Source organism: Podarcis cretensis, assembly GCF_951804945.1.
Source record: "Podarcis cretensis genome assembly, chromosome: Z".
Classification (NCBI taxonomy): domain Eukaryota; kingdom Metazoa; phylum Chordata; class Lepidosauria; order Squamata; family Lacertidae; genus Podarcis; species Podarcis cretensis.
This window is the reverse complement of record NC_137184.1, coordinates 3,306,459-3,333,345: the sequence shown is the minus strand read 5'-3', so window position 1 is coordinate 3,333,345 and position 26,887 is coordinate 3,306,459. Positions and strand designations below refer to the sequence as shown.

The following is a 26,887-nucleotide window of genomic DNA, read 5'->3' as shown; positions in this document are numbered from 1 at the left end:
GTGTTGTGTAATGCACTAGGGTGGGAAGACCTTAACCAGGTGGCAGACTGGATCCTTGGGTGGGTGGGAGCTGCCCAACAGCCAGTCACCTGACATCCCCATGGCACCAGTTTTTCCTTTGGCAATGCATCTTGAAATCAAGCCACATGGGAAATTACACAGGGCTTTGAAGCTGCTAGTACTCAGCTGCTGGGCAATGCCAGGAAACAGAGTCACATCTTGACCTGATGTTATACAGTACAGTCATATGTCGGGATAAATACGCTTCAGGTTGAGCGCTTTCGGGTTGCGCTCCGTGGCGACCCAGAAGTAACAGAGTGTGTTACTTCCAGGTTTCACCGCTCACGCATGAGCAGACGGTCAAAATGACATCATGCGCGGAAGCAGTAAAACGTGACACGCGCTGTCGCACCTTATGTTCTGTTCGGGATGTGAACAGGGCTCCGGAACAGATCCCGTTCACATCCCGAGGTACCACTGTATATGGCAAAAGGTGTAGAGCAAGTGGGTGTGGCTTGAGGAAAACTGCCTCATGGCCTAAATCAGGGCCTTTGCCAGAGCTAATTCAGCCCACAAGCTTCCCACCACTACGCTAGCACTACTAATCTAAATGGTTCCAAGTTGCTGAGCTTCTGTGTGCGTTAGTCACTATCCTGCAAGAATAGTGCATTAGAATTACGTAAATGCGAGTTATCAGATGACAAGATACTCTACCATCCCATTTGGGGTGATTCTCTCTTGCCAAATCAAGCCCCATTACAATACAAGACATACTTTTAGTGGGTCTCTGCTCCAACTCTCTGGCAAGGCTTTTCAGAGACACCATGGGGCAGGAGGAGATGGGAAAGATTTCTTGTGCAATCCTAGATACAAACCAGAATACATTCAGTCTCCCGATTTATTGCCACTTAGTAACTGGCAAAAAGCCTCTGCAACTTTCTCTCCGAAAGGCTTGTGGTACAGACAAACCTTTTCTGTATATTCAGAGGAAGAGGAAAACCATTGACAGAAGCTCCTATAATGACACCTTACATGTTTTTAAAATCTTCTACAGTGGTGCCTCGCAAGACGAAATTAATCCGTTCCGCGAGTCTCTTCGTCTAGCGGTTTTTTCGTCTTGCGAAGCAAGCCCATTGACGGATTAGCGGATTAGCTATTAGCGCTATTAGCGGCTTAGCGGATAAACAGATAAGCGGCATAGCCGCTTAGAAAAGGGGAGGGGAGGGGAAAAAAACCCCGCAGGAACTCGCAAGACATTTTTGTCTTGCGAAGCAAGCCCATAGGAAATTAGTTTTGCAAAGCACCTCCAAAACGGAAAACCCTTTCGTCTAGCGGGTTTTCCGTCTTGCAAGGCGTTCGTCTTGCGGGGCACCACTGTATTAAGAACTTCCTTAAAATGAGACCTTCACAGTTGTTTTTTATTTCAAATTAAGAATAGACAATTTGCATCTTTTCAAGATGGAGGTCTATGAATAGGCATAGCAGTTAAGAGTGTTCACCAGTAAATCAGCCCAAACCTATATTTTTGTCTTGCTAAAGGCTCCTGTATAAATTTCCCTTTTAAAAGTTATTGTTCCTGCAATAATCTGCAGATTAGCAGTGTGGGTGTCTGGGACCCTTACATGCAGGACCTATTTTGTTCCAAAACTGGGCTTGAGCTACTCAGAAGGTATTGATTTACCTTTAGTGCACAGGGGCTACAAGACACAGTTGCAGCTGTCAAGGCACAAACAGCCATTCTGCGTTAGTATGTTTTTATCTAATGGCCTTGGCTACATAAAAAATAATACTGGTATGTGCTTGCAGTGAACGTGATAGCTCCTAGACTAGACTAAACATGGTAATGGCAGAATAAGTTTTGTTTTCAAGAGGGCTTGCTCAACTGATACCACGCTAGACAAAAAGTGCTGCTGTGTGCAATCCATATATGCAGAACAAGGCAGGGCTAAGTGTTCACGTATTTATCTGAGAGGGGAAAAAACAGATTGGCCAACAACTGCTAAGTTGCTCCCGATTCCTCCATGAGTAGGTATGTGGAGCTGTGCAATAACGACTGCTGTACCTGAGAAAAAGTGTTCATTGTAGAATTGAAGTAGCCCCATGGTAAGTTTTGCACCAGCAGCTGGCGGAAGTCTTGTGGACTGGGATCCTATCAACGGAGCGGAATGGAAGACACACTACTTTGGTGATTAATACCACGCCACCATGTGCTTGCCAGAACTGGTGGCTGTAGTCTTTAAGTAAGTAAATGCATTGGAACTTCAGCCAGCCTGGTTCATGTCTACCTCTTTATGATGAGACTGCAAAAAAATGCAATGGTTGTAATATGAGCTAAAAGTGGCCAATGCCTTGGCTGAACTTGCGCCACTTGTAAGGTTCTTCTGAATGCTCCTTTTCAGGCAGGTGAGGGCAAGGGTCCAGGCGGACAGTGGTAGGCTCCAGGGACGTGTTCTCTCGCGCTGCCTTAAGCTCTTTGTTTACCTGCCAGAGAGATGCAGCACCATTTTACATGAAATGTCAGTGTAGATCTGGCTGCCTTCTGCAGCTTTGCAAAAAGTGCAAGAGACCACAACAGTTAAATCATAGTGTTGGAATGGACCTTGGAGTCACCCAACAGCTGCTCTTCAGAATCCAGCTCTGTATCACGGGTTACTTCCAGCTCTGTACCATGGGTTTCGGGGGTCGTGCATGTACAGAAGCACTAAATCGTGCTTTGCACATGCGCAGAAGCGCCGAATCGCAACCCGCACATGCACAGACGCGCCGCTGTGGGTTGCGAATGTGCATCCCGCACGGATCACGTTCATAACCCAAGCTTCCACAGTTTAAATATCTACTCCCAGTGCTCACCAAACTCACTCAGTTTTTAGCTGAATTCAGCTTCCTTGCCATTTCCTTCTTAGTTCTAACCCTCTAGAGCAATAAGGGGTGAGTCTGCTCCAGCTTCCACTTGACAACTTTCTGATATTTGAGGACCACTGTTTCATTTCCTCTGAAACTTCTCTTTTTCCAGGCTAAATGGAGAAGCTTCTCCACTATCACCACTTGCCTGTCCACCAGACCAAGCAGAAAAGCCTGGCAGGATTATATTAATAATAGGCAGGTGCCTCAGTTGTACTGTGCTGCCTGTCCGGGCATTTTATTTATTAAATTTCTATGTCATACTTCAAGGATCATAGCCAGCCCTGGTCTTTTGAAGGCTGCATTCAGCATGGCAAGTATGTGTCCCGTCCTGGGCACTACAGGTTAAGGATGTTGACAAGCTGGAACGTGTGCAAACTAAGCCTTATGAGGAGCAGTTGAAGGAGCTGGGTATGTTTAGCCCAGAAAAGAGGAGACTGAGAAGTGATATGATAGCCATTCTTAAATATCTAAAGGACTGTCACATGGAGGATGGAGCAGGTTTGTTTTCTCCAGTTGCAGAGGGTAGGACCCAAACCTATGGATTCAAGTCACAAGAAAGGATATTCCAACTAAATATGAAGAGCTTTCTGAAAGTAAGAGTTAATTCAACAGTGGAGCAGACTCCCACAGCTTTGCCCAAATCTAGACCGCCAACCAAGTCAGAGTAAAAATCTACATTTTCGTAATGTGAACCAAATAAATTATCTCAGCTGCACCAGAAAAGGTGCTTCCCACTGCCCTAGTAGGTAATGATTGCTGAGACACAGGAACACAGGGAGCAAAGCTGTCTTACACTAAGTCAAACTACTGATACACCTAACTCAATATTGCTTATGCTGACTGGCTGTGACTCTCCAAGGGTCTCAGACAGAGGTGTCTCCCAGCCCTAACTGGAGATGCTGGTGGTTGAACCTGCATTGCTGCTGAGCTACACCCCTCACCATGTTAGACTTCTTCAGACAGGTAGCCATCTTCTCATTCAGCCTTTTCTCTTCAGCAGACGTTTCCTGCTTCCTCTTTTCCTCCTCTGGTGCTTCTAGCTCATCATTTTGAATGTAGAAATCTTTGGGAGAACTACTTCCTTCTAACTCTGAACTGTGGGAGGGTGGAAAAGGGCAGATAGCAAAACATAAGCTTTGTGGAGGAGGACGTGCCAAAGGCAATAGCAAGGCAATGCAAAAATATTAGCACTGGAGGTTTCAGGCCCACAGGCTACATGCAGGCTGCACTTTGCAGCCACCAACACTTACGACCTTTGAGAGCTAAAGGTTGTCTCCCAGTTGTTTAAAACTTCAGATCCTTAAGGATATAATCTTTCTTGAACATCCATTGCTTTTCTGTCCTGTGCTTCATTCATGCATCTTTGGTACCATTATGCCATTCCCCTCTCCTGGTGAGAGGCGCATAGACTAGACTAGAGGCCTTCTGGAAATCATAATCATAACATCATTTTTACTATGCTTTCAAATATTTTAATCACTTCACAAGCATATAGGTGCAATCTTTAAAACCACCCTCTAGGGCAGGTGTAGCCAGTGAAGCCCTCTGAATGTTGTCGGACTCCCATCATCCCTGACAACTGACCCATACTGGTAAGAGTTCATGGGAGTTGTAATCCAACAACATTTGGCTGGGTAGAGCTTCTCTATCCCTGTAAAAGCACATATGGTGGTTGCCCCAAGGTGGATGAAGTGTTGCGGAGATATCTCTGATAACTGAACAAACCATTGCTCCATCTTTCCACCTGGCACCTTTGAGCCTGGTCAGTGGGTCCCAAAATGTTTTGGGCCACTGCCTCCTTGGTTCCACAAACTTATCTCTAGTGCCCCCTATCCCATAAATAACATCCAGAAGATTAGAACACAATAAGATTCAAAACATTAACAATTGCACATTTATTTGAATAAATGCATGTTTACTTGAATAAATCCAATTAAAACTATATAGTTTAATTAATTCAACATAATTTATTCACTTGATTCAGTGATGCCAGCTTTTCAAGGTCTGATAGTCATTTACACCTCCAGCACTCCTTGCCACCCCCTTACCTTTTAGCGCCCCCCACCCCCAGTAATCCCCACCCACCCAAGGGGCGACACCTCCCACTTTGGGAACCACTGCTGTAGATGGAAACAGAATGAGCTAGAAAAGTAAAAAAACCTCTCATCTCTTAGCAACAGCCATGGGCTCCACTGCCAAATCCTGGAAGATAACAATTTCAATTGCTGGCATATTAGGGTTGGCAAACTGCCCTTCTTGAAAAGATATAAATCAAAAGAAACTAAAGGAAAGAACTTGAATGACAGATTATTTTTTTACTATTGCACAAATACTGTGTGGCACTCAGTTACACAATGTCACCAATATATGTAAACAACTGGTTTGTCTGAGACTTTTTAGAACCTTTATTCACAATAATGGATCTCACAAGTGGAGACTACTTTCATTTTTTACACATCTTTGTTATTTGTAAAGGGAATCTTTGTATGAGTCAAAGCTTTATTAACCCCCTAGAGCTGTGCTACATCTTTGTACATTTGTCCTTCCAGGCTATGACGCTCCACGGTTTGCATTTTTTATTATTTGTTTTATTTCTTTCCGTTATTGTTTGCACTTCTTAACAAAATGAATAAAATGTGTGGGGGTTTTTAAGGGCACCAGGTTGGCTACCCCCACTGTAAGGTTTCATGCCCCTCCCATATTGGCAGATGGAGGGACTAAGGACAAGGGGACCGCACACAACGTGATCATACTGCAATCAGGAAAGAATCCTTTTTCTAGCAACAATGGCTACTTTTGAGGTGGTAACTTGCACAGGGTGAAAATCACCCAAAGACACCAGTGGAGGAGCCTGGTTTTATGGCACCATGTTTGTGCTCGCTGCAGTACCTTTTGTGGTTGGCTGAGGCCTCAAATATTGGGCAAGCTTTTAGCCTCCGGTCCAGAAGAGCTTTAGCAAGCTCTCCAATTTTACTGTCAAGGGCAGACTGTATGGGCTCTCCTGGAAACAAACTACTGGCCAAACTGTGGATCTGAAAAAAGAAAAAAAGGGGGAAAGAAGAGAAGTGATTTCAACTGAATAGATTTTCAACTGAATTTCAACTACTACTACTACTATTATTAAATGCAGTGCTCAGGTAGAGGAAAGATTCCTTTCTCTATAGGCATATGGATGCAGCAAGCATTCTGAAATGATAGAAGACTGCTCAGGAACCCTAAGTACGTTTCATGGAGTTCCCTGATTAAAAAAAAAAAAAAGCAACAGCCATCAATTTTCCTTGCCTCCCCCTTGCTTTACACCTTTCTGCTCACCTGCCCTTCTGCTTCCCCCTTCCCCTAATTTCCAGAGGCCTGTCCGAGGGCAGTGTCAGGTTGCCCCTGATTACAGGACCGGGTGAGGGGAGGCTTTGCATTAAGGCGTAATGAAGATGGCGCTGTTATGCAGCAGGTACCTCCTCCCTTGTTGGGTCCAGCAGGCAGGCGGTAATAAGGTCCTCCTTGGCTCCCATTGTCTCCTGCAGAAACAGACGGGTCTTGGCTCGGTGCATGTAATACTTCAGCTCACGTGGGTTATTCTCAATAGCCTGGGAGAAATATGCTTCGGCCTGTGGGTATCGACTGAAAGCAGGGAGAAAACACCTGTTGTCATAATGGCTTACTTTATTGGCTTAAAAGGTAAAGGTACCCCTGCCCGTACGGGCCAGTCTTGACAGACTCTGGGGTTGTGCGCCCATCTCACTTAAGAGGCCAGGGGCCAGCGCTGTCCGGAGACACTTCCGGGTCACGTGGCCAGCGTGACATCGCTGCTCTGGCCAGAGCCAGAGCCAGAGCCGCACACGGAAACGCTGTTTACCTTCCCGCTGGTAAGCGGTCCCTATTTATCTACTTGCACCCGGAGGTGCTTTCGAACTGCTAGGTTGGCAGGCGCTGGGACCGAGCAGCGGGAGCGCACCCCGCCGCAGGGATTCGAACCGCCGACCTTTCGATCGGCAAGCCCTAGGCGCTGAGGCTTTAACCCACAGCGCCACCTGCGTCCCTGTGTCGCCACCTGGCTTACTTTATTATAATTATTATACTTTATTATAATTATTAAAGGACAAACAGGCCAAACCTTACGCCAAAGAATAAACGGACATAAATCTGACATCAGGAACCACAAGACAGAGAAACCAGTAGGAGAACACTTCAATCTCCCAGGACATTCTATACAAGATCTCAAAGTAGCTGTTCTATTACAAAGGAATTTCAGAAATAGACTGGAAAGAGAAGCTGCTGAATTGCAACTTATCACCAAACTTAAAACCATGGAGAGACCTGGTCTGAACGAAGACATTGGATTCTTATCTCATTATACATGACAAAGCCATTTTTCACCTTCTCACCCCTTGCTTTTTCCTGTAAGACCTATTGCAGTCGTTAAGAGTCGTCAACAGGCTCATCACAGCTATCTGCCAATCACCCAATCCCACCACCCTTCTGAGTAATACCCCTCCCCACCTTCTCACTATATAGAAGGGTCTGGTGACTTCTGTTTCAGTGTATCTGAAGAAGTGTGCATGCACATGAAAGCTCATACCTAGAACTAACTTAGTTGGTCTTTAAGGTGCTACTGGAAGGAATTTTTTTATTTTGTTTTGACTATGGCAGACCAACACGGCTACCTATCTGTAATTAAAGGCCTGGTTATAGAGGAACATTTTTGCCTGGTGCCTAAATATATGTAATGAAGACATCAGGTGAGCCTTCCTGGGGAGAGCATTCCACAAATGGGAAGCTACTGCAGAAAAGGTGTGTTCTTGTGTTGCTACCCTTCTTGTTGAGGGGGGCCCACGAAGAAGGGCCTCAGATCTCAGGGTCCAGGTCGGTTCATATGGGGAGAGTTCGTCTTTGAGGAAAGTGGTACCTCTGGTTGTGAACGGGTCCATTCCGGAGGCCCGCTCGCAACACGAAAAGCCCGCAACCTGAAGCGCCGTATCTGCGCAGGGGCACAGCGCAATTTGGTGCTTGTACGAAAGCGTGGTTTTGCGTTTCTGCACATGCGAGAACGGCAAAACCCGGAAGTAACCCTTTCCAGTACAGTCATACCTTGGGTTAAATATGCTTCAGGTTGAGCATTTCCAGGTTACGCTCCGTGGTGTCCCAGAAGTAACGGAATGTGTTACTTCCGGGTTTAGCCGCTCACACATGCACAGATGCTCAAAATGATGTAATGCGCGGAAGCACTGACTCACGACCTGCGCACGCACAGATGCGCAGAAACGGGTTACGTTCACTTCAAGATGCGAACGGGGCTCCGGAACGGATCCCATTCACATCCAGAGGTACCACTGTGCTTCCGGGTTGCTGCGGGACGCAACCAGAAAAAACGTAATATGAAGCAAACATAACATGAGGCATGACTGTATTGTGGTCCTGAGCTGTCTAAGGCTTTAAAGGTCAAAACCAGCACCTAAGAGGGCTGCTGTAAGAACAACTGAGATGCAACATGCTTTGGGCATTTAGGACTGCCTCCTCCAGACATCATTGAGACTCCAACTCCCATCATCCCTACCCATTGGCCATGCTAGCTGGGACTGAAGGGAATTGGGCGTCTAGCAACACCTGGGGGACCACAGCTCTGCTATTATCATGGTGGTTGCTCATTTATTTTCTCTGTTTATGTTCCCAGTGCATGAAGGAATTCCTAAATAAGGGGTGTATAAAATGTCAAACCACACATAAGCAAAGGCCTGTCTTTCCCCCCAGGAGTTTTCTGGTAAATGTGCCGTTTGCAGGGGCACCGCAAGATTACCTAAAGGATTCAGGGCACAGGCCCATGATAGAGATTTGCATAGCATATGCATGTGCTATATATTAGATGCTGTCTGAGCAACCAGTGCTGTGCTTTTCAGGGAAGAGGATCCTGGGTCCACCACCAAAGACCCTGGGTTGCCCCCCGCCCCATCCCGCCAACCTCAGCATACCTCTCTCTGAACTCCTGCAGCCCCATCTCATCGTACAACCAAGCTGCACGTTTCTGGAGGCTGGGGTCGAAAGGCTGTAAATCCAGGGCTTGCTGATAATCCGCCATTGCAAAATTCAGCTCACCCAGTTTAAGGAAGCAGTCTGAAGGAGAAGGTTGTTTTCCTCTGTTATTTTAATTATTGGTTCAAAAGGCACTTTCAGCACACACACACACACACACACACACACACACATACGCTGAGCTGTGGCTCAGTGGCAGAGAACCTGCTTTGCATGCAGAAAGCCACAGGTTCAATCCCCCGCAGAGATGGTAAAGCCTGGACAACTGCTGCAAGTTTCTGCCTGCCACCCCAAGCAAAGAAAAAGAGGACAGCTCCCTGCCTCAAAGACCTTACAGTCCACAAATTCAATCCAGAGGAGATGAGCCTCTTGTTCAAATGGGGCTCTATAGGGAAGGGGGGGCAGAATATTATAGAGGCGTACGGGTGGTGTAGAGCTTATTCAATCAGAAGTAGAGCCTCTGATGAATGCCAGCTGCTGGGCAGGAGCAGGGGCATATTTCATGCACTGCTTGTGGGCTTTCTGGAAGCACCCAGCTAATCACTTCGATGAGATGGACCTTTGGCCTGATGCAGCAGGACGATTCACCCCAGATTCTTAGCTACTAAGCATGAGGAGAACTCAGAGATGTGCCTGCTGTCCTTTTATTTTATTTTATTTTATTTTATTTTATAACCAATTAAATTCTGCCTCACAGTAATCCAAACAATGCTCCAAGGACTACATAATCCTACAAGCTGCATAGACATATTGTGCCAATGAAGCCTATCTGCACGATTTATTTTGCTTCTGCTTTCCCTGGAGTTGGAAGGCTCACTCCCCGGCTGCTGGGAATCTCATTTAGCTGAGGGCCCTGTCTGGCATCTAGCCTAACTCACAGAGTTGTTGTATTGAAATGGGATGGAAGGGTGGAAAAGCATAGGTGCTTCCTCGAGCTCTTTGAAGGAAGGGTGATATAAAATGAATAATAATAATAAACCATTTCACACAATTTCAATGAAGTCTTTGCAGCCCTAACTTGCTCCATCAAAATTCAAAGCTGAGCTACTCAGTGAGATCTAGTGCCCACAAAAACACCGCATTTTGGTGCTCCCACCTACATCTACACAGAACTAGAAAATATACATGAGCCCCTCACCTCCTCTGTTGACATAGAGCCCTTTCTCATTTTTCTCCCCCGTGATGGCTTTATTCAGGAGGAGCACCGCCTCTTCGTAGAAGCCTTTGTCATAGCAGTGTACCGCAAAGTCGTTATAGGTGAGGAGCACCTGCTTCTGGGCCTCCACGCAAACCTCGCTGCCATCCTCCTCTCGGCTGAGCTCCACGGCTCTGAGGTAATCGCCAATGGCTGCATCAAAGTCTCTCAGCCTTCTCAAGATGTTTCCCCTGCAAAAGGGATCACAATAATACATCTCCTTGGGAGAAGGGGCTGTGGCTCAGAGGCAGACCACCTGCTTTGCATGCAAAAGGTCCCAGGTTCAATTCCCAAAATCTCCAAGTAGGTTTCGGAAAGACTTGCTTTCTTAAAGCACGGAGAGCCTCTGCCAGTCAGTGAAGACAGTGCTGAGCTTTGTGAATCAAAAGTCTGTCTTGGTATACAGTCATACCTCATGTTACGTCCGCTTCATGTTACGTTCTTTCAGGTTACGTCCCACAGCAACCCGGAAGTACCAGAAAGGGTTACTTCCGTGTTTCGCTGCTCGTGCATGCGCAGACGCACAAAATGACATCATGCACATGCGCAGAAGTGGCGAATCGCAACCTGTGTGTGTGCAGACGTGCCGCTGCAGGCTGCGTTCTTTTCATGTTGCGAGCGGGCCTCCGGAAGGGATCCCATTCTAAACCGGAGGTACCACTATGTAAGGCAAGTAAAAGGTGACATGACAGAAGATTATGCATGGCATGGGGAAGGTGGATAGAGAAAAGTTTTTATCCCTCTCTCATAACAGCAGAACTCGTGGGCACCCAGAGAAGCTGAATGTTGGAAGACTTGGAACAGAGAAAAGATGCAGCACATAGCTGTGGAACTCACTCCCGCAGGAGGCAGTGATTAAACAAATTCATGGAGCAGTGGGCTGATAGCCAGATGGCTCTGCTCTGCCTTCACAGTTAGAGGGAGCCATATTTCTGAACCCCAGTTGCTAGAAACCACAGGAGGGGGGAGAATGCTCTTGTGCTCAGGTCCTGCTTGCAGCTTTCCCGCAGGCATCTGGTTAAGAACAGGGGCTGGACTAGGTGGGTCATTTGCCTAATCCTGCCAGGCTCTTCTTACAGCAGCTTCTTATGTTCCCAAGAATGGGGAAGGAAGGGTGCTAATGGCTAGCAGTGAGCTGGGAGCGGTAAAGAGCACAGGGCACAAGGACCAAGGAAGCTGCCTTATTCCAGGCGAATAACTCAGTGCCACTTACTCTGACTGGCAGCAGCAATCCAGGGTTTCAGACGGGTATTTTCCACTTCTGAAAAATCTACAGGGAGGTTAGGTATACCTGAAGGAGCGTCTCCACCCTCATCGTTCTGCCCGGACACTGAGGCCCAGCTCTGAGGGCCTTCTGGTGGTTCCTTCTCTGTGAGAAGCAAAGCTCAGGGAACCAGGCAGAGGGCCTTCTCGGTAGTGGCACCCGCCCTGTGGAACGCCCTCCCATCAGATGTCAAAGAGATAAACAATTACCTGACCTTTAGAAAACATCTGAAGGCAGCCCTGTTCAGGGAAGTTTTTAATGTGTGACATTTTAATGTATTTTTAATCTTTGTTGGAAGCCCCCGAGAGTGGCTGGGGAAACCCAGCCAGATGGGCGGGGCACAAATTAATAATAATAATAATAATAATAATTAATAATAATAATAATAATAATAATAATAATAACTATTATTAATATCAAGCTTTGTGTGAGCTGTTCCACCATATGGATCACTTGTGAGCCTACATTAAGTAACCAGGAAATGGCTATGGTTTGTCACAAATAAAACAAGGACTGTTGAGGCTTTTGGGGGGTGGGGTGGGGCATGAGACACAACAGGGGGGCACAAAATTATGCATGGTGCTGAGAAAATGGCAGAAGAAAGGCTTCTTCTTGCACCATGGTTGGCTGCCTCTAATAATTTGAAGCCACAAAATGGAAGAGGCTTCTGGCAGGGAAACCCTAAGAGGTCCAGACCTTCAAACCGTGCTGAGATGGTGGGTACCTGAAGAGGAAGTAGTCTGCCTGCAAGGGGTTGTGGTCAATGGCCCTGTTGATTTTTAGCAGGGCTGCCTTCAGGTTTCCCTTCACTGCCTTGCTCACAGCTTGCTCCTTGAACTTCTGAGCCTCTTTCCTCAAGCGCTCCAGCATCAGCAGAGCTTCGCTGTGCTCTGGGTCCAACTCAAGGGCATCTTGGAGGTTGTGGAAACAGAAGGCGACCTATGGAGAAGGCAGAATGCTATCTGGAACCTGGGCTCATCCAATAAAGAGGGCTTTTTCATCAAACTCCATGTGGAGGCAGGTCATAGAATTGTAGTGTTGGAAGGTACCTCAAAGTTCATCTAGCCCAAACCCCTACAATGCAGGAATCTTAACTGACAAGATGCCCTGACAAATGGACACCCAACCTCTGCTTTAAAAGCTCCAAAGAAGGAGAGTCCCACCCACCTTCCGAGAGAGTCCATTTCACCATAGATTTAAAGCACAGCTAACAGACATAATTTCTCCCAAAGAATCCTGGGAATTGTAGTTTCCTCCCCTCATAGAGCAACAATCCCCTGTACCCTCAACAAACCACAGTTCCCAGGATTCCTTGAGGGAAGTCATGTGCTTTAAATGTGTGGGGGATGTGCTTCAAATCTATGGTGCGGATCTACCCCATAGCCAAGACTACAGAATTTGCAGCCACAGGAGGTGGTGACAGTCACCAACTTAGAAGCTTCTAAATAAATTTATAAAACACGACGTAAGGCCAATTTATGGAGGACAAGCCTGTCAGCAGTGACTAGCCACAAAATGGCACCTCCAAGATCATGGAGCCTCTAAATACCAGCTGTTGGCAGCGGGATAGGGGTGGTGGTGGGGAACAACAGCAGGAGAGGGACTGTTGCATTCGTGTCCCGCTTGGCTGCAGTGGGAAGCAGAAACCTGGACAAGGCAGGCCTGTGGCGTGATCCAGCTGGCTCTTCTTATGTTCTTCCCTGTTAGTTACAGAGCCATAGAGAAGCAAGCAGAAATGGCACAGAGACTTAAAAAGTGGCCTTAGACCTGGTCAGTAATTGTCCTTGCAGCCCAGGGGTGGGGAACCTCAGGAACCTCTTTCTCTGGCCCTCAGAACTTCCCCAAGGCCTTTACACTCTTTGCTTGGCTGTAAAGTGTCCCTGTACAGTGGTGCCTCGCAAGACGAAATTAATCCGTTCCGTGAGGCTCTTCGTATAGCGGTTTTTTCGTCTTGCGAAGCAAGCCCATTGACAGCTTAGCGGATTAGCGCTATTAGCAGTTTAGCGGCTTTTAGCGGCTTATCAGCTTAGCGGATCAGCTGATAAGCGGCTTAGCTGCTTAGAAAAAGGGGGGGGGGGAGGAAAAAAAACCCGCAGGAACTCGCAAGACATTTTCGTCTTGCGAAGCAAGCCCATAGGGAAATTCATTTTGCGAAGCGCCTCCAAAACGGAAAACCCTTTCGTCTAGCGGGTTTTCCGTCTTGCGAGGCGTTCGTCTTGCGGGGCACCACTGTACTCTAATAAGTCCTTGCCTGGGTGGAGGATACAGAGTAATGGAGGGTGGGGCAGGGGTGAGTGTGTGTAGTGAACGGGTATTTACAGCTCTACAGTCATACCTCGTGTTGCGTTTGCTTCATGATACGTTTTTTCAGGTTGTGTCCCGTGGCGACCTGGAAGTACTGGAAAGGGTTACTTCTGGGTTTCGCCACTCGCGCATGCGCAGACGCACAAAATGACGTCACACGCATGCACAGAAGCAGCGAATTGCAACCCGCAGATGCGCAGGCGCGGGTTGCGTTCCTTTCAGGTTGTGAACGGGCCTCTGGAAGGGATCCCGTTCAAAACCAGAGGTACCACTGTATTCAATTTTGCCACCCACCAGTATAGCATGGACCTCGAAAGGCTCCCCACAAACGAATGTGGCCCTCAGGCTTGAAGGGATACCCCAACTCTTCTATCACCCATTATCATCTAATCCAGGGGTTCCCAAAGTGGACTCTGTGGACAACTAGTGGCCCGCGAGCTTCATGCAGGTAGACAGTGGAAGAGCGTGGCCAGGCGTGCGTGCAAAGAACAGCAGGTGCAGCGGCTGCTCAGGGCAACAGGTTGACAGAACAATTGCAAGGAGCAGAGTCAATACATGGGAGCAAAGCAAGCAGAGAAAGGGGAAGAAGACGTGTGAGAATCGTTGGTTCATGCTGATTTTAATTGCATTTTTCTTGCTTCTTTTATTTCCTATTATATTAACATTCAAATTCTGTTTTTTAAAAACATGCTTGCATTTAGCACAGTGCATTTTGATTGCTAAACATGAGGCAGAAAAATAGTTAAGTGGTCTGCCTAGACCTGGGGGGATGGGAGATCCCTGGTCTAAGCTCTCAGTTTGGGAATCCCTGGTCCAACCAGAACTGGCAGCAGCTCTTCCATCACCTTCTCCTCCACTTGGTCATTGCTTGCAAATGAAAACCAACCTGGCCAGCTCTTTACCTTTCCAAAGCACTGATAGAGTCGAGCCCTCAGGACAAAGAGATCTGGATTCTTTCTCTCCTGAGCAACTTCTTCATTGACCATCTGAAGGCAATCATTGTATTTTTTCAGGGCAGCGAGGCAGGCAATGCTAGTGAAACAGAAAGGAAGAGCAAAGCCATGAATCTGAACCTGTATGTTCACAGGGTTCTGCAAAGGTCACCTGGCCTGCTGAGGAAGAATGGAAGGAGGAGGCAGGTGGGGACACAGACCCTGAAGGCATGGACCTCGTTAGAGGAACCACACCTATAAATTGGAGCTTTCCTGTTTGTATATGGGGGGGGGGGGCGATCCAGATCAGAACTGCAATGGTGGGAGGTAATGGTTTTTTTAAAAATCCCCTCCATTACCCCTTACAGGGGGATGCGGGTGGCACTGTGGGTTAAACCACAGAGCCTAGGACTTGCCAATCAGAAGGTCGGCGGTTTGAATCCCCATGATGGGGTGAGCTCCTGTTGCTTGGTCCTGTTGCTTGGTCCCTGCTCTTGCCCACCTTGCAGTTCGAAAGCACGTCAAAGTGCAAGTAGATAAATAGGTACCAATCTGGCGGGAAGGTAAACGGCGTTTCCGTGGGCTGCTCTGGTTTGCCAGAAGCAGCTTAGTCATGCTGGCCACATGACCTAGAAGCTGTACGCCAGCTCCCTCGGCCAAAAAAGCGAGATGAGTGCCGCAACCCCAGAGTCGGCCACGACGAGACCTAATGGTTAGGGGTCCCTTTATCTTTACCTTTAGCCCTTACAGGAGCCTCACCCAGATCACTGGGCCCATCTCAGTTGTTTACTTTTTTTTCTTTTTTAAAGCACAATTGCCTCTTGGTTAGATTACTGAAACACTTGCTGTATATGTGGGGATGCCCCTGGAGATGGTTCAGAAACTTCAGCTGGTACAGAATTCAGTGGCCAGGTTACTCCCCAGCGCAAGATGTTTTAAGCATATAATGCCAATCCTGGCCCAACGGCTCGGACTGCAGTGGCTCCCCATTTGTGGAACGCTCTCCCCAGGGAGTCTCACCTGGTGCCTTCATTTCATATCTTTAGGCACCAGGCAAAAATGTTTCTCTTCAACCTGGCTAATTAAGCAATATATGGCCTTTTAAACTGTGGAGGGAGAGTATTGTTTGGTTTGTTATTATGCTATTTTGTTTGTTTGTTTTGTTTTTATACTGTAAACAGCCCTGTGCTCTTGGGTGAAGGGCAGTATAGAAATTTAATAAATAATTAATAATTGCGTGAATAGTGCCGTGTCTAGATGGGGCCCTGAAAAGTAGGCCTCAGTTACTATGGTAACAAAAACGCTCCCTTTCCCCTGGCGTGGCAACAGGTCCCCTTCAGGTGATAAAAATGTGGCTCTCAAGAGGGATCTGCACTCTGGCACTCTAATTTACTGTTTCCTTTTTTTTTTTTTTAATAAAATTTTTATTAGATTTTCACATTTTACACACACACACAAAACAAAAACAAAAACAAAAACAAAACATGTATAATTTCATATTCTTACTTTCTTTACCCCCTTTCCCTGACTTCCCCCCCCCCTCTTCATACATCCCAATTCCAATAATTAATTCAGCAAGTTCTTATCTCCCATCTTTAACATATTATTGTTATTTTGGAACTTAGCTCTTTTTACTTATCCACATTTAACTTATCCAATTCTATTATAAACATTAAGTCCTTTTTCTAAGGTCGACCTAATTTCCCTTCCAAGAATTTCTCCCTTCATATATTAATTAGTTATATGTCATAATGGCCAAATACAAAAATCATAAAATTTTGAAATTCTATTCTCCCCTCCCTCCCTACCCCGGTTTCCATCCCTTCCCAAGCAGATGTCCCCAAAAACAGTTCCTAGCCCGGATTCCTCACATCCGAGGCCTTCAAGTCTCTGTCAGTCTCTCTCTGCCGATTTTGTTGATAACCCTTTTTGTTGGTCCTCAGGTCTCGAAGGAGTTCTGTCACAGTCACATCAAATTTTCTTCCATCCAAAATACTTAAAAGCAGTTGCTGCAAAAGGTCAGCTGATCTCCCATATTCAAAGAGGAAGTCCCAATCATATTTCTTTATTCTTTTAAATTCCAGTATTCCAGGAACTCCAGGGACTTCTTCCTTCATCTTTCTCATCTTTCGCAGATTTGTAGTCCAAAGATCTTCTTCTTTATTTCCTGACAATATAGGCTTCTGATTGGTATTTTCCTGTAATTTTTTCACTCCTTCTTTCCTCTCCACCAATTCCAAAAATGCCTCTTCTGGTTCAGCTGCAGATTCCTTATCAGTCAAATCCTTTATGCATTCAGCAGAGTTGTTTGTTTTAGGGTTCAAGGTCATAAGTTCTTTATTCATAGCCGTACTCTGCTCTTGCAGGATTCCCACGAGAAAAAACATTTTTTCTATCTCTGCCAGTAATTTTCCCTCTGCAGCCATTGTAATGTCTCTAGTTCCCCCTAGGGGGATTCCAATTACTTGATAGTCCTTTTTCCAACAGTCCGTTACTTGTTGTTTATAGCTACGTTGTTTCCAACCACCTCAATTCAAATGCAACACTTTTAATTCAGAGAGTCATTAAATAACAAAGTTCTTAACTTTAGCCGCTCGTTTGACAGCTCCTTTGACAGCTGTCAAACTCCTTATTCTTTTTCCTCCGGCTCACACACAGGATGCTCCCGGGTTTGGGGGGGGGGGGGGTTTACACAAAAACTTCCAAAATTCCTCACTTTCTCTCCAGCACAAGACTTCTTCTGTCAAATTCTTGGAAGTATCTTTTATCTGACACCAAAAACAGTACTCTCCACCTTAGTTCTCCGATCCTTGCTTTAGATCATTTGTAGGTAGGGGGGGTGCGGACTTCCCTTTAGCACATCCCCCGGTTGTACCGAATTCAAAGATATAAATTTTAAAGTCCAGATTCCATTCTACACACGGGTTGTTCTTTTTCCAGTCCGAATTTTGGGAAAAAAGTCAGCGCTCTCCGGCCATGGCTGCGTGGCTTCGCTCCACTGAAGTAGCGGTCTACTCACAGCACCACGCCACTCCCCGTACCCTCTCCGTAGCCTTTAAAAAGGCTCTTCGTGGGTCGGGGAAGGCGCTTAAAGGTGCCCGCCGAGTCACCAAGTCCGCAGGCTTCCGCGCCTGCGGTTTCTAAGGGTCCCCGCGTCGCCGGCGCGGTAAGACCCGTCTTCAGCAGAGCCGATTCCCTCCGGAGCTCGGAGGGAATCCGCCATTAGCCAATCGCGCTAACCCGGAAGTCCCTAATTTACTGTTTCCTCTCTGGAGGAAGAAAGACTTTGAAAGTAGATTTGTTTTTTGTTTGCAATAAACCAGGGATAGCAATCACAGCACTCTCCTAGGTTGAGGGGAGTTGGGAGTCCACAACATCTAGAAGACATCAGGTTGGCTCAACCTGTAACCATCTGTTAAAATTCCAGACTAATAAAATACTTTTTTTAAAAAAAAAAAAAAGAAAAGCCTCCGTCGTTCAATCACCCTAAATTTAGTGCACACTTGCCTTTGCCAATCTGGTGCCCTCCAGGGACTGATGGGACTTATAGTCCAAAACATCTGGAGGGCACCAGGTTGGCAAAGGCTAGTAGTATACAGTGTGAAGTGTTGTGCCAGATGAGACTGAGACCCACCATCGTTCTTGAAACTCTTCTGCTTCCAAATGTGTACAGTGGTACCTCAGGTTACATACGCTTCAAGTTACAGACTCCGCTAACCCAGAAATAGTACCTCAGGTTAAGAACTTTCCTTCAGGATGAGAACAGAAATTGTGCAGCGGCAGCGGGAGGCCCCATTAGCTAAAGTGGTGCTTCAGGTTAAGAACAGTTTCAGGTTAAGTACAGACCTCCAGAACAAATGAAGTACTTAACCTGAGGTACCACTGTATATCTTTTTTTCTGTTGCAAACCCAGTGTTACCTCCTCATGCGATAAAGCTTATTCTGAGGCTGAAGTTCCGAGGCACGAGTGAAGGATTCGAGAGCATCCAGGTAGGCGCTCTGCTCATACAGACACTGGCCCTGAAAATAAAAATAAAAATAAAAATAAAAATAAAAATAAAAATAAAAATAAAAATAAAAATAAAAATAAAAATAAAAATAAAAATAAAAATAAAAAATAAATTTTATTTATACCCCGCCCTCCCCAGCCAAGACTGTGTTCAGGGTGGCTAACAACCAATAATAAAAACAAGTTGATTGAAATACAACTTAAAAACAAGATTAAAATACAGTATTAAAACAATTAAAACATTAAAATGCAGCCTCATCACAGAAGGAGAAAGGAAAAAACAAAGGGGGGGGAGGGAATTAAATTGATTCTAAGCCAAAGGCCAGGTGGGACAACTCTGTCTTACAGGCCCTGCGGAAAGAAATCAGATTCTGCAAAAAAACCAGAACCATCATAAAATTCTGGAATAAATAGGTGACACAGCCCAGGACATTCAGCTCCCTGAAGCAGGGTGGCATATTTTACAAGGTAGGTCTCTTGCCCTCAAGTATGGGTACATCGTACACGTTAATCTGACACTTGAGGCAAAAAAACCCCCAAATAAGTCCCCTGATGTCTGACCCCATCCTTGACAGTAACAATACATTAATAATAAATTAAATAACAAAACAAGCCGCTGCCCTTTCAATTCAGGCAGAATCAGCTGCCTGAGGAGGCTGCCTCGCTCCAGCTACTGGTAGGGTGAAAGGAACAGGAATCGTGTCATAGTCCATTAACTTTTCATAGAAGCATAGAATCTTAGAGTTGGGAGGGACCACAAAGGTCATGTAGTCCAACTCCCTGCAATGCGTGACTCTTCTGCCCAACATGGGAAGCAAACCCACCACCCTGAGATTAAGAGTCTCATCTCTGCTTAAACCTATACCCTCCCTTGGTTCCACCTACTAGGTGCCCAAAGCTGTTAATGAAAACAATAAATAAGTACAACCTAACAAACAACACAAACAAACAATGGCATGGTGTAGTGGTTAGAGCACTGAGCTATGATGGGCAGAATCAGGTTCAAATCCCTACTAGGCCCTGAAGCAGGCTGGGTAATCTTGGGCCAGTAGCCATCTATCAACCGAATCTACCTCACAAGGTTGTTTTGAGGTGATTTTTGGCTTTTCATAGACTTTTACTATGAAATTAACAGGAACTGTGAGTCAGCACAGTCAAAAGAAAGTTGCTTCTTCACACAGCACACATTTAAAACCGTGAACTTCAGTGCCATGAGATGTGGTGGCAGCCACCAACTTGATGTTTGTTATTTAGTCATTGAGTCGCGTCCAACTCTTCGTGACCCCCTGGACCAGAGCACGCCAGGCCCTCCTGTCTTCCACTGCCTCCCGCAGTTTGGTCATACTCATGCTCGTAGCTTCAAGAACACTGTCCAACCATCTCGTCCTCTGTCGTCCCCTTCTCCTTGTGCCCTCCATCTTTCCCAACATCAGGGTCTTTTCCAGGGAGTCTTCTCTTCTCATGAGGTGGCCAAAGTATTGGAGCCTCAGCTTCAGGATCTGTCCTTCCAGTGACCACTCAGGGCTTATTTCCTTCAGAATGGATAGGTTTGTTCTTCTTGCAGTCCATGGGACTCTCAAGAGTCTCCTCCAGCACCATAATTCAAAAGCATCCATTCTTTGGCGATCAGCCTTCTTTATGGTCCAGCTCTCACTTCCATACATCACTACTGGGAAACCATAGCTTTAACTATATGGACCTTTGTCAGCAAGGTAAAGCCACCAACTTAGATGGCTTTAAAAGAGAAATGGGCAGGTTTATGGAGGAGAATAAAGCTTTTCAAGGCTACTAATCACAATAGCTATAAGCTACCTCCAGAATCAGAATTCACTTCAGGCTTCTGAATATCAGATACTAGGGAACAAAAGCAGGCGAGGCCTACAAAATGTCCTACTTTTTGGTTCCCCAAGCACATCATTTCCATGGAAAACAGGCAGCTGTACTATACAGGCTTTTTCTCAGGTACAGAAGGGTTCTATTAATGCTTTCAAAAGATCCTGAGTATCCACTCTTGCTTTGCAGATTTAAAATAGATTGGTAGAATGTGGAGATATTGTCTCTCTATGTATAAAGCAGGTCAGGGAAGACTTATGTCAGGCTACCCCTACTGTGGCCTATGCCAACCTAGCCGTTTGAAAGCATATCAGTGTGAGTAGATAAATAGGTATCGCTGTGGCAGGAAGGTAAACGGTGTTTCTGCATGCTCTGGCACTCATCACGGTCCTCCATGTGCCAAAAGCAGTTTAGTCATGTTGGCCACATGACCCAGAAAAGCTGGCTTCCTTGCCAAAAAGTGAAAATCTGGACACAAAAATCTACACTTCCGACATGGGTTGCCATACGCCCGGGCACTGTTACAGAAGACAGAATCCTGGGTATGTCCGGGAAATTCCGGGTGTACGACAAGCCTAAATTAGAGTTTACCTTACTGTGGGGTATGTAGCTTCAACACTGAACCTGAGTTCCAGCATGGAAGAATGGCAGGATGCAAATATCAGAAAATAAGTAGTATTACACAATATTACAGTCCCCAAAAATAAACAATATTACCGCCCCCAGAAATGAAAAGCACGGTATCAAAAACTCTGTGGATTATCTATCGATTATATTCATATCCAAAATCAAACACAGGATACACACACACACACACACAATTTAAACCTCATAATGACCCGGCAAGGAAGGTATAAATGATGAACACCAGCCAGCACAAAGTCACCCAGTTAGCTTTATGTCTGAAGCCAGGATTTGAAATCACATTTCCCTGGTTCACTGGGCAACTCTGGCTCTGCTTTGGCATGTGAAACAGAGTCATCTAACAGGCCCTTTGTCAAACCTCAATTATGTGATTCTCTCAGTGGGTGGAGGAAACCAATAGTGTGATGCTGGTATACATTTGTAGGAGGGGACGCAGAGATGTGGCAGGGAAGCACTGAGCAAGCTGTGGAGGGATGCTGATCTTTATCTGTTTACCTGGAGGTGAAAAACGAAAGCAAAGCGGCATCCGATGTCCTCCTGATGTGATGACACTATATAGGCCTTCTGGAGGTGTAATGCAGCAGACTGGAAGTCGCAGAGCTGGAGAAGAGCTTCTGCCTTCTTCTCATACAGTTCTACCTGCAAAAAAGGACTGTCTGTGGCGTCAAAATGCCCCTACACTTCCAGATGCAACACACAAACCAAGGGTAGCCACATCTGTCCTGCTTTTCCCAATTCCTTCCCAATGCTGGACTGGAAGGAACACAAGGCTCAGCCTTTTTCCTAGCAGGCGCTTCTCCCTCCCAGAAAGGGAAGGTTACCTAGGAGCTCTTGTCTTAAGAGACTTCTCGGGAGCAACCTCTCTTTTCAGCAACTGGGAGTAGGGGTGCATGCCAATTTGGTCTGGGCAAGGCCAAATTTAGGACAGCGCAAGTGGTTCCCCATGCACAGGGTGCCAGGTTGAGGGGGTGCAAAATTGAAGAGATCCATAATTGAGAAGATCTATTTGGGGGTGCCAAATTTTGGCTCTGCACATGGCACAATATTACGAAAGATTACAAAAGTCTGCTCCTGGTCTGGGCAACCTGGGACAGATTCAGTTTGGGTTTTGCAGCAAGGGTGGAGAGCTTCAGGCCACGTCCACCTAGCCCAGAATTATCTACTGTGGATGGCTCCCTTGGCACATGAGGGGGTAGCCTTATCAAGGAGAAGAAGGCTTCCAATGGCTACTAGCTACAATGGATGTATATTAGAGGCAGAAGACTCCAAATGCAAGCTGCTGGAACTCACAAGTGAGGAGAGTGCTGTTGTGATCATGTTCTGCTCATGGACTTCTAAGATGGGGTTCCCGGGGACAGTCCCCGGATTTGCAAATCTGTCCCGGGACAAATTCTGTCCCCGGAATGTCCCCAGATTTGCAAACCTGTCCCCGGGAAACGTGGCAGCGGCAGCCTCAGCAGCCCAGAGCCAGCCTGGTAGCGCAGTTGGCTCTGGCTGCCTTCAGGAACTACTTGCTGCCGTGGTGCCCGCCATTTTTCCTGCACCACAGCAGTGAGCAGAGAGCAGCTCCTGAAGCCAGCCAGAGCCAACTGCACTGCCAGGCTGTCCCCTCCTGGGCAACGGCCATCCGCCCGTGACTCCCAAGCCTCCCCTGATCTGTCAAAACGAAGGGGGAAGGAGATCAGGGAAGGCTTGGGAGTCATGGGTGGGTGGCGCGCCATTGCCCAGTTTTTCAAAAACTCTGCGCATTTATGTTTCACGGTGCAAAAGAAGGGCTTTGCACCTTTATACAAAAGGCATGTTCTTGGGCCAAGGGTCTTTTGCCTCACCATCCCCACTACTGACTCCCTGTTGCTACTCAGCTTCAAAAAAAAAAAGTGTCCTCGGATTCATTGAAAAAAATCTGGTAACCATATTCTAAGAGGAACCCTATTCAATGCTGTGGGGAGGAGGATGTGGGACCAGATGGACCTCTGGTCTGATCCAGCACGGCTCTTATATTCAGTAGACGGTCTTGTGAGCCTGAACAATTCTCAACTCTACCTTATTACCTTGTTAGGATCCAGGTTAAGGGCTTTGGTATAGCAGGTGATAGCGTTTTCCCACTCCCTCTGAGAGAAGTATTCTTCACCTTTATTGCAACTGTAGACGCAAAAAAAGAGAGAAAGCCATAGTTGTTAGCACCAGCAACACAGTAGCAGCAACATACCACCCACTTCTTGACTAGAAGCCATCTTGAAGAGCCTGAAAAGAACTATAGTCTGCTTCAGCCATAAAGCTATTCAGTAATTTCTGTGACTATATATATATCAGAGGTGAGGAACATATAGCCCTCTAGATCAGGGGTTGTCAACCTGGTCCCTACTGCCCACTAGTGGGCGTTTCAGGATTCTAGGTGGGCGGTAGGGGGTTCTACGGCATAAGCTGAATCTTTCCATCGAGCACTGGTGGGCAGTAAGGAAATTTTACATCAAGAAATATGCATTAGTGGGTGGTAGTTATAAAAATGTTGACTACCCCTGCTCTAGATGTTGCTGGAATATAACTCTCATCATCTCTGGCCAATGGCCATGTTGGCTGTGGCTGATGGAATGCAGAATCCAACGACATGGTTCCAGCTCCTACAGTAGCCCTCTGGGTATTTTTGGACTATGAATTCCCATCTTCCCAGCCTTCTGGCTGATGGGAAGTTGACGGGAGTCCAGCATCATCTAGAGGGCACCAGGTTGGGGACAGCTGAATCAGACTGTCCAGTTAGCACTGGGAAGGCTGAGTGACCTGGGACTAGTCACAACCTTTCTGCCTGGTCTACTTCACAGGGATTTTGCAAGGCAAAAGCAGAGGAATGGTGAAAGGAAAGCATGCAAGCTACCTTGAACAACCCGGAAGAAAGTTGTAATTAATTAAATAAAATCGCACCAATCCATAGTCAACATAAATCATGGTTTAGAAACCGACTGCAAAGAATTGTTTCTGATTCTAGTTTGCCTGCTGACTGCAAACTATAATTTGGTGTTGTGCCCAAACTGAACCACGTATAAAGGAGAGGCTTCTATCTGCTTGGGTAAAACGTGTTTTAGTTTAAACGTGAGAACACCACGTGCTATTACGGAGAATGGGCGACAGCACTCACTGCTCATCTATTTTGTTCTGCAGGATCCCTTCAAAAGTCCCCACTTTGTTGGGGTTCTTAACATGTTGCAAGGTCTTAGCAGCCCCAAAAATGCGACTGATCTTTCTCTGCCGGGCTTCCTCAAGCTTCTCTTCAGTGACTGCAGTAGGGAAGAACTCCAGGTAGACTGTTGACATCTTCACTTCCTGTAGGAGAAAGAGCCACCACAAAATGAATGAAGCAACCTGGGAGGCTGCCTTACACCAAGGCAGCCCATGGTCCATCTAGCTCAGTAATGTCTACACTGACTGGCAGCAGTTCTCCAGGGATCTGGATAAGGGTCACTCCCAGCCATTTGCGTAGCCAGGGGGGCAATCAAGTAAACAAACAAAAATACATAAGTAACTGACCAATTACATCACAGATAACTTGGTTCTGCCCCACCCTAACAGAAATCCTGGCTATGCCCATGCTCCCAACCTCACCTGGAGATGCCAAAGATTGAATCTGGGACCTTTCTGCATGACTGCAGGATGGAACACCATTCTTTTGGGTCTCTCATCTACTCCAGTGCCTCCCCAGCTGCCCTCTGCTAGGTTGCTGTTTGCTTCTGTCTCACCTTCACCTCCTGTGCCTCTTTCTCGTTCTCCTCCTCCTCCTCATCCCACTCCATCGTGCCTGCCTCCTGGATCTCCAAGTCCTCCGGTTGCTAAGCAAACACAAAAGCAAACAACCCTTCAGGTGCTGCTGTTCCTAGAACTGCCACTTGGGGGGGGGGAGCCAGATAAGAATCCGAGCATCCTCACGTCTTTCTAGGACTGGTGATCTGAGGTTGTGTGAATATGCTTTGCTACTCATGCACAAAGACCGTTGACCCTCTTTCTTTCTTTTTCTTTTTCTTTTTCTTTCTTTTCTCTTTCTCTCTGTCACACCCACCCACACCCACACGTTAGAAAGTCCCTGATCTCCCAAGCATTAGGTCTTGTGTGTGTCCTGACTCTATTTGCAGTATGAGACGGTGGTAATTATAATCCTTTGTTTTGTTTGCTAATTTTTGGGCTGGGGGGGAATCTGTCCTGCCTTTTCGTAACAACGAAAAACGGTTTTCCAGTTGTCCTGTGCTTTCTAGGCGTAGGCCCAAGTGGTTTTGCGTTGCCCCTGGAAAACCTGCATTTGACCATTGAATTGGACCAAACAACAATCTGTGGAAGACCCAATTGCTGTAAAATGCAGGTTTTCCTGGGGAAAGCGCTGGGACTAAAAACAAAACCAAACCACTTGGATGTGGAGTTTTAAAGCATGGGTCTGTGCCTAGAAACACGGCACAAAAGAAAGTCTGAATGAGCCCTGTTTTGTCTCTCTACCATTTCCAGATAGGGGGCTTAGTAACTGTTGATAGTCTTATCGTTTCATGGATTTGTCCAGGCCCCTTTAAAAGGTTTGATTTTTAGCCATCACATCTTGCCTCGTGAGTTCCACAGTGCCTTGGCTGTACGGCACAGCTTGATTTTTTCTGGGGGTACTCAAGAATACGCAGTGGCACCCATTTTTCTATTTAAAAAAAGCACTGTTTATCCTTAACATTTACATGCCACAAATCCTACATAATTAAAAAAGGTGGTTAGATTTGCCACGTAACTTTTTGTTGCTTTTAATTATCTTGCAATCAACAGAGACAAGGTCTCATCTTCCACCAGCACTTCCTGGCTGCATCTCTCAGTTTTGCACCTGGAAACTGCTTTGCCCTTCCAGGTGTTATTGGGCCCTAAAAGCATCACATCCACGCCATACAATGAAAGCACTCTCATTCCACAGGGGCTATGATAGTGCTAGCCCAAAAGTAGAAAAGCAGCATGATACCAACTAAAGAAGAATGGCAAGACAAATGTATGGATTACGCTGAAACAGCCAAATTAACTGAGAGATTAAAAGATAAAGATAATAGATACTTCAAAAAGGAGTGAGAACCAATTACCATGTATTTACAGAAATAAAAAGGGGGGAAGGGGAAAAATAATGTATTTGATTACTTGGATTGATAATTGTTATGTTGATATTGTTTAATAAAAAATATTTTAAAAAGAAAAAAAGAAATAAGCTCATTAGCAGGATTTGACTAAACACTTACAATTACCAAACAGAATAAAGAAAGGATCTAATTTAGAGAATACAATATTAAGATATAACCAAAAAGCAGGGGAAATTATTATGCAACAAACCAGAAGAGGAAATTGAGGGAAGTCGTAGCGGGGAGGGGGCTATTTGGGTTTGTGTTTATATTTGAGATGATGCTATTGTGATGAAGATAAAAATGTAAAAATCAATAAAAACTATTTTTTTAAAAAACAGTCTCATTCCACTTTTAACAGTCGTGGCGTCCCACAAAGAATCCTGGGAACCGCGGTCTGTTAAGGGTACTGACCTTGTAGACATACAGTTTCCGACAACCTTTAAAAAAACTTCAGTTCCAAAGATTCTGTATGTCTGTTAAAGGCGGTGGCATAAAGGTCGCCTGTGGGAGTTTTCGCCCACAAGAAAGATGGTGTAGAACTCTTCAAAGCCCACCTAGTGACGTATTCACGCCCGGACTTCTGCGATAGGTCGCAGGCGTGGATGACGTCACACTGACAAATGAAGGCGGTGAGCCGGCGTTTTCCTCAGACTG

General features: G+C 46.1%; 1 protein-coding gene across 3 annotated transcripts; it reads right to left on the bottom strand.

Moving 5' to 3' along the window:
* Window positions 1–1,404: 1,404 nt before the first annotated feature.
* On the bottom strand, window positions 1,405–26,703 carry TTC16 (tetratricopeptide repeat domain 16). 3 transcript variants are annotated; one of them, XM_079962084.1, is made up of 14 exons: window positions 26,671–26,703; window positions 24,842–24,931; window positions 24,244–24,428; window positions 23,162–23,252; window positions 21,606–21,749; window positions 18,543–18,643; window positions 14,594–14,723; window positions 12,112–12,326; window positions 10,067–10,314; window positions 8,868–9,009; window positions 6,357–6,522; window positions 5,794–5,936; window positions 3,846–3,999; window positions 1,405–2,481 (listed from the first exon to the last, which is right to left on the bottom strand). In XM_079962084.1, the coding sequence occupies exons 2-14, from the start codon at window positions 24,893–24,895 to the stop codon at window positions 2,332–2,334; spliced, it is 1,923 nt and encodes a 640-aa protein (XP_079818210.1). In that variant the 5' UTR covers window positions 24,896–24,931; window positions 26,671–26,703; the 3' UTR covers window positions 1,405–2,331. The 3 variants fall into 3 exon arrangements, with proteins under 3 accessions (XP_079818210.1, XP_079818209.1, XP_079818208.1); XM_079962083.1 differs by lacking the exon at window positions 26,671–26,703 and adding an exon at window positions 26,442–26,629; XM_079962082.1 differs by lacking the exons at window positions 24,842–24,931; window positions 26,671–26,703 and adding an exon at window positions 24,708–24,835.
* Between the last annotated feature and the right edge of the window lie 184 nt (window positions 26,704–26,887).